This window comes from Protomyctophum bolini (assembly GCF_963924005.1).
Source record: "Protomyctophum bolini genome assembly, chromosome: 18".
NCBI lineage: Eukaryota > Metazoa > Chordata > Actinopteri > Myctophiformes > Myctophidae > Protomyctophum > Protomyctophum bolini.
In genome coordinates, this window is record NC_137879.1 from 31,201,448 (window position 1) to 31,213,681 (window position 12,234).

A 12,234-nucleotide genomic window follows, 5' to 3' on the forward strand; every position below is an offset into this window, starting at 1 on the left:
TGAATAGCCTATTCACTTTGGCATATTCTATCAGCCCAGTCTATGCTTTTTGAGATGTACATAATAAAGTTCCTTCACATAGCCTATTGTCTGCAAACATTGGGTAATAGTATACTAGTATACAGAAAGTTGGTTTAGTATAGGCTACTGTACATGGCTGAAGGGCACCACCATGTGTCGAAATAGAGAAATTACCCAGATATAATGGTTATGGGCCATAGGCCATTGCATGTGTCACTACTTTTGTTTTAAACCACGAATAATGTGACAATATCATATTGGGTCAACGAGACAAATGGTTCTGGGTCATTGAGTGGGCGGATATGCCGCCCTCTTCCTTCCAAATGTCCAAACATCCCATGTGCCATTTCCTATACTCCCTCAGCTGACAAGAGACAACTCCAAAAGACCCTCCTAGCCTAAGATTTAGATGGCTACTCATGCGGAGCAGCCATCCATCACCATTGTAGGCCACAAATAAATATGTGAGAATAGAAATAGCATATATTGAGTTAATAAATATTTCAATCAATCAATCAAAAGAAATAAACACATTCATAGGCCACGCACATAATTCATGATGTTACAGTTGAACGCCACTGTGTGGTGTGGTCCACACCTGGTGCGTGTATCCTTAATGAATAGGTGATTAGTGTTGCGGGCCGACGGCCTGTGCGTATTGAATGGGACGGGCGGACGGCATCAATGCCCAAAGGTAAAGAAAGACTAAAGAGAGGATACTGTCGACTGGACTGGTTACATTAATCATGTTATTTATGTTAACTGAAGTTTCTTCCCTAGTCGTAGTGTGTCGAATTTGAATATTCAACATGATATTCGGGCCGGGAGAGGTTAAAACCAACCTAGTGGATAGAATTAGAATTATATCAACATGATATACGGGTCGGGACGAGAGAGGTTAGAACCAAACCAGATCTCCTCCCCTGACCGGTTTTTCCTCTATCTGTTTTTTTTTTTGTCAGAACAAGAACACTAGAACAGCCCCATTCATCCATTCGTGGTGTCCGGTGTTTCCTGTTAGCATTCTTGTGTTGTGGTGGTGGAAGTCAACAGTTGTGTCCGAGCGAAGAGGAGCGCCAGTCAAAGTCTGCTTGAGTCCAGCCAGCCAGCCAGCCAGGGGAGGATGGATGCGACGAGGAGCTGTGGCGACGCGCAGGACCAGCCTGAGAGAAGCAGTCACACAGCCTTTATTGAGGACAACATACTTTACGTTTTGGGAGGTTATCGCGTAAGAGACGTTCCATTAATATTATCTCTGTGGTGTTCTATGAATAATACATGTCACTTAAATTCTCATCTGCGTATCCGTCAGACAGCCTACAGACAGACACCTTCCAAATGAAAATCACAAATTAAGTTACCTTTTTATAAACATTGATATACGTTCTAAGAATTGCACATTGTTGCATTTAATCGCAAAGGAACACCTTGTTGCCAAAATAGCACTTTTTTGTCAATCTGGAACCTTCACTGAGGCATGCAGAAGCAGAGCTGCATTGAGTGCTAGTCTTTGTAGAATAACTGAACAATGCATGACAAGATTTATTTTATTTTTGTAATGGCTAGCCAATATCCTTTGCCTCACCCAATAGCTTACAACAGTGTTGAGCAATAAATATTACCTATAGGCTATAGACAGAAAGAATATCCATAACTCATTGCTGTACTTTACCACAAAGCTTTATGCACAGACAGAATGTTGTCACAACTCCACATTAATATAGTGTTTCTATTTTGGGCATGTTACTTATTATGGACGATAATAATAATATAACAATTCTTTAAAAGATACAATTTTAAATCTGAATTGTTTGAAAATGGCAGATCTAAAAATTGGCTATTTTCGAATAGTGTACATGTTAAATGATGATATAATGTATACTATAAGTATAAATGATGGCTTAAGTGGATAAACCTGTGTGCCAGTATGTCCTTGTACAAGAATATACAGGACAGTAAAGATTAAGAACAATAGTTCATCTTTACTTAATGCTGGGTGAAATACACATTTTGTTTGATTCTATTACTTGACTTTGTTTCCTCAACAGGCACTTAACAAACAAGATGTATTGGTGCCGTGCAGTGAGCTGTGGCTCTGCCATCTTGACACTGGAACATGGTAAGATAATATATCATAATATTCCATTCTATCGGGTGAAATAGGCACCCTGTCATGTCAACATCACATCGGTTAGGGGTGGGGATTTAACTGGTTGTGTTACTTTGCACTGCAGTCACCTTATGAGACCTAAAAACATCAACCGCATTATGACTATATTTGCGTGTGTGTTTGTTCACCCAAGCTGTCATCTCCGTTATTTACCTTCCTCTTTTCTGTGTTTGTGCCACCAGGGAGCTCAGGGGGATCACGGGGGAGGTCCCTCCAGAGTTGTCGGGTTTCTGCAGCTCGTATCTCAACGGCACACTGTACATGTTCGCCGGGTGCGACTCGCTTGGTTACACCAACCAGGTAGGTTTTCCCTGGGCCCTTCCCGGGGGGCCTTGTGGTTTCATCCATAACCCCCCACAGAGCTGTTATGCAAATTATCATCTGCGTCACTAACAACAGGCCACAGGGAAGGTTGTTGGTTGACTTGTTTTTTGTTTTCCGTTTTGCCTGACCCTGTAACTCTGATATGAAAACTATCTGTGACATGCAGAACTTGCCGCAGCCTGATTATTTGGCGAGGCTGATTAACATGCCAGACAGGCAGACAGACAGGGTTTTGGAAAGTGAGTCTAATTGTAGAAGGGAATATGAGCAACAACCTCTGTCTTAATGTGAGAAGTGAAAGCAGCCCTCCACCGTATCTGTCTTTTAAAACATTATCTAGAACATCACCGTTTACATCACCGGAAAAGGTTTGTTTTTATCGCATGGATAGCTACTAGCACATTCTATCAATTTACTGATAAGATAAACTTTAATTGGGAATTCAAGTGTTATAGCAGAAACTGCATTAAGATTGAAGGCTACAGTGGTAGACAACAGGCAAGTGACAACAGGCAAATTGGACGAAAGGTGATTTGATGTGGGCCTTGACCAGTAGCTGAGGTGCATGCATGCACACTCTTGCACTTTCAGTTATACCCACATACATTATAGGCTATAATAATGTCCAAATAGAGAGTCTACAACTCTACACCCACCTGAAGAATGCTTATTTTATATTTCTTTATGTTGAGACTGAGAGTGAATGTAGCCTTGCCGAGCCATGATGCCCATAGGGCAGGAGCCTATGTCCTGTTTCTGTAGCGTAAGTACACCCCCTGGACATGACGCTAGTATGTCACAGGGACTTACCCCCAATCCACGCATTTTTTTGTTATGACCCGGCCGGGGATTGAACCCCTACCTCAGGGTGGACACTCTAGTCTAACCACAAGGCCACTGAGTGAATGACAGACACATAAATCATGTGGGTTCAGCGCCGTGGTGCTGAACCCATCATAGTGCAATCAATACATAATATGGACAGTGAAATACACAATGGCTCTCCTTTAATGAAACAGGATGAACGGATAGTTCCATTTCCATTCTCTTTTTGAATGTTCTGTTTTCACTGTCAACTTCTCTCAAGACTTTTAGATGGGAAAACTTATTTCACATTTAAAAACAAAACCGTGTTTTACATGCCTTAAACCAGCGGTCCCCAAACTTTTAATTCTGTCTGTATTTTTAGGCCAGACCGCCCCAATGCAACTATTCCCAACTCCTTGCAACAGAACAGTTTCATGGCTCCTTGGAACTGCCATTGGGGATAATGGTTGCAAGTACTGCTGTAGTTGCATGTTTCAAGGAGTTGCATTGGTGCGGTCTTGCCTTTTGGATAATGAAATATCCCTTGAAACGGAGTTTGACAGTTTTATGATGAACTAAATATCCTGTAAGTGCCACATTCAAGGATGGGAAGGATATTGGCACCTGTAACATTTTATTATAGATGGCACATACTGTACATATTTTTCAGTGTGCAGTAATAACTCGCAGATCTTTATTTAACTTTTATAGCAATTCTAAACATAAGCTCTTGATTGTGTTTTGGCTTGCCATCTAATGGCCTAGAAAAGAATTGGCCCAAGGCCAAACTTACCTGCCGACCTGTTGATGTCTGTAGAGTCAACCTGTGCTCCTATATGTATTAGTTCCACAGTGTTGACCTGAGAGAGGAGTGCTACACATGGAAGAGTGTGACAGACACCAGAGGAATGACACCCTCACCACGAAACAGACACAGCTGCTGGATACATGGAGACAGGTGTGCCTGTCATAACTTTTCTCATATTACCATTGAGTATCTTTCAAGACACTGTCATACAAAACTTGCACACCTATAAAGACGTCTGTCAATAACCCCTGGCTGATCCATTGAACAACCCTGTGAAGCTTATTGTTCTTCCGGCACAGGTTTTTCACATTCCTGGTTAATTGGTAGATGCCTCTGGTTCTCAAAGTGGGGTCTGCCAGTGGTCTGCCAGTGGTCCCTGGAGGAGTTCACATACTTATGCCCTATTTAAAAATGGATCTTCTATGTTCTCTTATGGGTACAGCATCTTTTCAAACGGGGGTCCTTAACATGTTTGAGAACCACTGGTAATAAATCAACCATACCGTAACATGCATGTTTTGAAATTGAATATTTACCTAATGTTTAGCTCTGAAGAAATTGGTGTTGGGTCTAAATTTGCCACCACTCAGAAAATCTTTCCTAGGGGACTTTGTGTTATATTAATTTCTCATAGTTTATTTTAATTTCTATTTACTCTGTGATGCTTTGTTGTGATAAAGTATCATGTTTCAAATGACACGTTTTTTGTTGTTCCTGATGTAGGCTAATCTACTTTGGAGGGTATGGATGCAAGACTCTACAGGAAATCCGTAACTCCTCCTCCTCCTCCAGCTTTGTTGTTGAGGAGACTGCCTGGGTAATAAAACACAGAACTACACTCATCTTTAGATGGATGAATACAATTTGTATGAACATCAAATCTTAATATTGTTCTAGAATTGTCATGTAACACTACCAATAACTCACAACCAATGATCTTTCATTAACCACTTGAACTCATTAACCAACTACTCTGGGTAGCTTGTAGATTGGCTATTTCTTGGCGAAGAGATTTGGTGTAGGCGGAAAAAGCAGTCCAAGTACAGAACCAACTCGGGTTCTGAATTTTAGTACTTGCGATTGATTTAGATACTCTGTTGTCCTAAAGCCCTAACCACACCAAAGGGTCACCTTGCAACTCCTTGGGTCAAAACGGTTGCAAGGAGTTAACGCTAAAACCGCCTTGACCCTTTGGTGTGGTTTGGGCCATTGAATTCCATGTATTGAATCACTAGGGTCAACGTGGGTCATGTGCAACAGGACATATCACACCGCAGGGACAACGCTAAAACCGTCTTGACCCTTTGGTGTGGTTAGGGCTTTAGTTTGGCACTAAAACTGATCCCAACCCCCTCAAAATGACGACTCATAAATTAAAAGGTTATAATCTTTGCCCTGCAGGCAGCAATCGGAACCACATTCTACAGATGCTGGGGATGGAACAACGAGGTTCATGTATTTGACACTCGCACGGCTACATGGACCCAACCGGAGACTCAGGTAAAGTACGGGAGTGTGAGATCATCTGTTCTGTAATATTGAAAAATTCTTGTGAGAGGACACAGTCTCTTCTCTGTACACAACACATAGGCTACGTTGTTGAGGTGCATTCCTGGCTGTCTACTTATAGCACATTAAGATTGAGTACAGCCTCAGGCAAATACCAACAAAGTGCATGCCAAACAACAATTGAAAAGAGCACAGATTAAATGTTGCATGATGAAGCTGAAGCAATATAAGTATATTGTGCAGAAAGTGGCTGTATCTTTAGTTTTCTCCAAAGCATAGAGTCAATAACTTTTGACATAAATTCAATCTCTATCCTGTCATTCTTCTTCACTGCCCTCTACAATAAAATTGAAATGAAAGAAGATGTAAAAAAAATAATCCTACACTTAAATGGTTGGTTTGTGAGGAGGCTGTGTGTAATTATGAGTTATGAAGTAGGGACTTTTGCTAAATACAGACTAGCTTGGTGTACAGGTCTGTGAGGCATCAGACCACTGTACATCAAGCTAGTCTATATTTACTACTCCTGTTTAATCACGTCAACCTAGGCTAGGGTTCAAATGGTCACTTTACTGTCAATGACTGCATGTCCCCTCTCACTTCTGTCATCCTCAGGGACCGGCTCCAGCCCCTAGAGGCAGCCATGCCAGTGCCATTCTGGGCGGTAAAGGCTACGTCTGTGGTGGCTTGGTGAGTGGACTCATCAGTGCTGAGTGCGTCATTTAACTGCATCTCTCATGTGAATAAATACTATTCTGGAGCAGTCTATAGTCACAGTAAGTGACTATAGAACGCTATAGTCCCAGGCAGCAGACCGAGAAATGTGGATCAAAGCACACTGACACCATCCAGAGCAGGGGTTCTAAAACCTTTAAGTCTCCCAGGGACCCCAAGCGTACAAAATATATTATGAATGAATCATGTAAAAACTGTTGTTACAACGGATGAGGTTGACGTAGTTATTCAATGGTTGTTTGTGGATCCTAATTATGACGGCTTCACCTGTACATGCACAAGAAAACCCAGTTTGGACAGATCATGGTTTTCCTACATTTGCCATAATCTACAGTATATATGGCCCACTTGATATATAATTAAATATAATATATTATTAATTATTATTTGGTACGAAGATTAGTGTGAATCTCATCTTTGTTTTATAAAAAGGGTGCTTTAATTCTTACTATAGTTCTCAAACTCTGCAGGAACCCGACCAGGCCCGACCCGACGTTCTCGGGCTGGGCCTAAAATGTATTCTAATCAGTCGGGGTCCGGGCCTCGGGTCTGATCAGTAACGGGGCCCAGTTAGGGCCGGGCCTTAAATGTCAGGCCCTTTGAGAACTCTATTTCTTACTGATGGCTTCTGAAGGCTAGGACTGATTTTGATATATTTAAAAAATATATTTTTCATTTGCTATCACTTCTGTCTTTGTTTGTTTCCAGGAAACTAATGAGTTGGACATGTACTGCTTGGATCTGAACACTTGGACCTGGACACAAATGTAAGAACTCTAAAATGAAAAACAAATAATTTGTTTAGCACCTATGTAGCTCAAAGTATATAACTTTTTTTCCCCAATGTTTTCATTGACTTTATGTGCTATATTCTTTCTTCATCTCCACAATACCAGTGAGTTCCCCTCCTCGTGCGCACCCATAGGGCGTTCTATGCACACCCTCACCCCTACATCAGACCACAACCTCTTCATGTTTGGAGGCCTGGCGATAGATGGAACATCGCTGAGTAAGTCATAAATATGTCAGTACAAGTTCTTCTGCATGCATGCATGCCCCATACTCAGGGTTAAGCTTCTGTTCTAGGTGATGCATGGGAGTTTAATGCACTGAAGGGAGAGTGGCGACAGAGGGAGCATCCACACAAGGACAAGCCCAGGTAAGCTGTCCGCCAGCCAGCCTTGGAGCAACTTGCATGCTTGGCATGAACCCTAACCTTACCCTGACCTCAGATCTAACCTAACCATTACTCCTGTGAGAAATGTGAGAACTGTTAAATATCTGTGCGTTCTGTTATTGGCCAAATATCTCTCACTCTCTCTACATTCCAGACTGACTGGACAGGACCCTGTCTTGTCTTTAATGCCACATACAGACATACTTTAGTTTCCCACCCCTGCTTCCCCAATGTGGTGGTGGAGGTACAATGAGTACGATGTAAGCGAAAAATCACCGCCATGAGACTTTGGTCAATGTTTTCATATTCAAGCATTTGGCCATCAGAATGTTTTGTGTTTAGGTGACGACGATCTAAATTCGAGTCACCATTACTATTCCTCTAGCCTGCCCCAGCCAGTGTGATCCCTGGTCTAGAGGGGCGGATTCAAAATTGCCTTGTGAAAACAGTCGGTGGATCGTATTGGTTCACCGAGCCCCCCCTCCCCTCCCTTCGGAGAACACTGACGTCACTAAAATTTAGAGCGACGCAAAAAACAAGTCTTTTTCTTTTCTTTTGAAAACAAACTACCTGCGGTCCCCGAGGCTACTATTCCTCATGAATAGTCTGCATAAACGGTGTCTCTTAAGATTATTAACTCCAACACCTCTCTCATCCTCAAATGCACTCACTGTATCTTTTCTGTCTCTCTTACACTGTCTAGCACACAGAAACACAGACACACCTGATCAGAAAACACAACTTCACTGTATGGACGGCAAATAAACGGCTATAACTGTCTGTTTAACTGACATTGCTCTGTCCCTCCTCCCTAGACTGTGGCACACAGCATATCAGGGCAAGGATGACGACGTAGTTGTGTTCGGAGGAAGCCACAGCTTCGATGTCATGGGGGATTCGGTAGGTCTATATAATAAGACACCATTTACTTTCATCATGATGATCATGACACATCCAGCATTAACAAAGCTGGATGTGAGCACTGTAGTTCTTTGACAGACGCGAGAGCTGTCCTATTCAGCCTTGGAAAGTTTGGATTTAATTCCACAGAATGGTCACGATGAACGTGACACAGCGACCAAGCTCTTTTCTTGCATGTGGGATTTTACTAAATGCCATATCGCATGCATTACACAGGCGAACGAAGAAATAAACCCCCTTCCATGTAATCCCCTTTGTTGACATCACTTGTATATAAACTCTGATTATTAAGTACAACTGTTGCATGATAATACAAATAAAAAGTTTACTGTAAGTGGGCTTTAAGTGCTTTTCTGATCCAACGGTGTGAATCAGACTCGGCATTCACATAAACAGGAAAACACTACACTGTAGTGTTTTCCTTTTTATTCATGGGGGCCTAATAAACTAAACAGGTCTCTGTGCTTGTGAAGTGGAATTGATTGATTCATACATGGATTTCCCACCAAAGACAGTCTGTGTAGTCAGACAACAGTGCATATGTAAATGCAAAAGGAAAAACTGGGACAGTTTTCAATTACCAAATTGACCCTGCTTAGTACTTTCTGAATATCTTAAAATTGTATATATTCTTGCGTGCGCACGCACACACACACACACACACACACACACACACTGTTCACTTTAGCTGACCAGTATTTTGTCTGATGCCTCACAGACCTGTACATCAATCTAGTCTGTGTTTATTATAGTGTGGATTTGACTGTTTATTTTTTATGTGAGATGGTGACTCTGCTGTGTCTCAGTCGTAATCTCCATGCCATCAATCGTTTCTTATCAGGTGGTTGTTTTAAGGGCTCCGTGTCAGCAGCACTGCAAGGACCTGCTTTTCTTCCAGACCCAGCCGTACTCCCTCTCCAGGTAAGAACCATCTGCCAGGAACGTTTTGCTTATCTCCCACACAGATGTAGCTGGATATTTCCTTTCGAGCGTTTTGCCGCGATTCAAGCGATGCAACCCCCCAATCGGGGGTTCTAAGTAACCACTTGCGTTCAAGCCAATGAAGTGTTTAAACCTTACTTAGAATGTGGACATTATTGTATCTCTACATCCAAGTCATACTAAGCAAGTCAAATTACGTTGTAGGCACAGCAGTGTGCAGCCTCTGAACTGCAGAAGAGCTCTATGTTATGACATTTTAGTATGGCATTTTAGACATTAATTTGTGCGGCACATCAACTCAACAGTGCTGTTCCTGTGTTACGGGAAGACATTGTCAACTGTGCACTTTAAAGAGAATTGTCTCCAGCCTGGAATTCCTCGCTATAGGGGCTTTCCAGAAGGAACTTGTAACTTGGTCTCTCTCTCTCTCTCTCTCTCTCTCTCTCTCTCTCTCTCTCTCTCTCTCTGCCCACTGTGGTTTGGCCTATTCTGTGTATCTTGGCAGTTGCTGTAGATGCATTTTCAGCCCACAAACAGGCGCACATTAAAGAGCACTTTGTGTGCACTATTAATTTCTCTAGGGTTGTTCTATGTGTGGTTTGATTTAGAGTTTTCCCGTGGTTCTGTCTGAATAAACACTTGAGCTACAGTACAGGGAAATCTGTAATTTATCCTTTTCAGAGGCAAAGGTGACTGTAAACCATGCATGGTCAGGTCAGGTGTGACCATAATGTAAGACATTTGAAAAGATTTGAAATGCATAAATCAAAGGTGACATAATATTGCTTTAAACGGACGACTATGACATTTTCTTTGTCTGAAGTATTCTATTCTATTAATCTAGCATAAATACAAGGTGTAATGTTGGAAATTATCTTAAGCATTATGTTTAAGAATACATCCACGATTATTCTTTTTTATGATTGAGGCCCATGGTGCTAATGCACCTTAAGTCCTGTGAGGGTAATAACAATTCATTCTCAGCCAGTCAGTGTGCCTCGGCAGCACATGCTGTATGTGTGCATTTTCATATTGCCTCCATCATCTGCCGTGCATTCACAATTTCACAGCCCAGAAGGCCAAATGACATCATGATCACGTTATGATGACGTCCTCCGGTGACGTTCAGGACTGGGCCAGATCACAGCCCATATGGGCATGATCTTTACGTCATTTCCAGGACGTCTTCACCAGTTTAAATAATATAGCTTATTCTGCACCAGATCTGACTATTTATGATAAGACTTCAGTTGATCTGGCCTCGATTGGACTCTCTCTGATTCATCCAGGGATGTCCGTCTTGGTGGGCAGAATTTATGTTTGTTGAAATCAGGTGATATTCTGGGACAGATCTGACTAGCCTTGGTTTGACCTAGCCTGATTATCAGACTGTAGCTTTCCACTCAGACAGTGGGCAGGGTCTTTGGGCTGGATCCAGGCTAGGTTTGACCCCCGATAGAGACGTCACTAATTCGTCCAGGTCCTGACGGTGCTCGCTGGGAGATGATTAGGCGATTTAACAAAATCCACCGTTTCCACACAAACAAGGCTGTGAGCTATTTATACCTCTGCTCTGTTCCTTCTTGGACCAGTGCACATTACAGCATAATGAGCTTTACCAGTCTAAACCTATGCACAATACCTTGGATTTGACGTGTGTACAGTATGTGAAATGGGCATATACAGAAATGCTTAAAGCCCCACGCCACTGTTTGTATACATTGCAATGCTTTGTGTCTACCAGTCGAGTAGCCTTGTGTTGATCCATTCTGTTGCGCAACCACACAGAGGTGACTATGTTGGGCAATTGTATATTCTCAGGCTCGCAACTCACTTGTATGCTACAGTATGCACCATGTGTTTTGCACCGTTTTAACTCTGCACCATTATGTGCAAAATTCATCAAAAAGACTAACATAGTCTTACCTGAATTTGAATGATTCTTGTCTGTCGTCTGTAGACTGTGCGAGAACAACATAGCAAAAAGTACCACACTTCTTGGAGAACAGCTGATGTGGCTTCCTCCAAGGCTGCAGGACAGAGTTTACAAGAGAATCACTTTCTTCTCCAACAGCGAGCCAACACTCATCACTTGAGATGCCCTGCTTTTACAAATTAGATGACTAGATATTAGATAATGAGCCAGATCATGTGGAATAATCTTAATTTTTATTACTTGAGTTTATATTGTGGTTTTACTTGCCTGAAAAACATTATTTTGTATATCTCTTTAATTAGAATTTAGTATTTCAGTTTGAATTGTCAAATTAGCCATAAGAAAATACCTCATTGTAAATACTGTTTTGTTTTTTCTGTTTGTTTTTAAAAGAAATGTTTAATAAAGTGTTTACATAAATGTTCCATAAGGGGAGTATCTATGTGCCCTCAATGTTTTTACGTTATATCTTGAATTAATTCTGAAGCAGAACAACCTACCTTACACAAAGACGACATTTACTGTAGTGTTAAACTATCAACCAACTAGTAGCACCTTTCCAACATACTAGTTATATTACCTAGCATCCACTTCTGTAATCTGCTAATCACCTTGCATCTCTTTAGCATCCATCATTAATTTCCTAGTAGCATCTAGAAAGAAATTAGTAGCTGGTCAACACCCATTTACTACACCTGAGGCTGATTCAAAAAATGCCTTGGATGGATGTTGCTACAGTATGCTGTACATAGCAACAACAAACCCAAAGGGGGTTCCCAGATTTGTGTGTATAAAACTGGGGAAATGAACAATTTAATCATATCTAATTAACAAAAGACAAGACTGAGGGGAAATGGATAAACTTGTGGACAATTTGACACACA

The 12,234-nt window shown here is 41.6% G+C and overlaps 1 protein-coding gene across 2 annotated transcripts; it reads left to right on the forward strand.

Moving 5' to 3' along the window:
- Window positions 1–1,044: 1,044 nt before the first annotated feature.
- On the forward strand, window positions 1,045–12,058 carry LOC308332496 (kelch domain-containing protein 1-like). Of its 2 annotated transcripts, none has more exons than XM_080788434.1 (13): window positions 1,045–1,249; window positions 2,070–2,140; window positions 2,374–2,491; window positions 4,168–4,280; window positions 4,854–4,947; window positions 5,532–5,630; window positions 6,255–6,329; window positions 7,083–7,141; window positions 7,271–7,383; window positions 7,449–7,533; window positions 8,367–8,451; window positions 9,314–9,393; window positions 11,375–12,058. In XM_080788434.1, the coding sequence occupies exons 1-13, from the start codon at window positions 1,145–1,147 to the stop codon at window positions 11,508–11,510; spliced, it is 1,233 nt and encodes a 410-aa protein (XP_080644560.1). In that variant the 5' UTR covers window positions 1,045–1,144; the 3' UTR covers window positions 11,511–12,058. The 2 variants fall into 2 exon arrangements, with proteins under 2 accessions (XP_080644560.1, XP_080644561.1); XM_080788435.1 differs by having other exon boundaries at window positions 7,461–7,533.
- The last annotated feature ends 176 nt before the right edge of the window (window positions 12,059–12,234 follow it).

Excerpts from the sequence above, each read along its gene's own strand:
- LOC308332496 (XM_080788434.1), top strand. The coding sequence starts at position 1,145 with ATGGATGCGACGAGGAGCTGTGGCGACGCGCAGGACCAGCCTGAGAGA. Across the intron at positions 5,631-6,254 it reads GGACCCAACCGGAGACTCAG|GGACCGGCTCCAGCCCCTAG; the intron begins GTAAAGTACGGG and ends TGTCATCCTCAG. Across the intron at positions 9,394-11,374 it reads CAGCCGTACTCCCTCTCCAG|ACTGTGCGAGAACAACATAG; the intron begins GTAAGAACCATC and ends TGTCGTCTGTAG.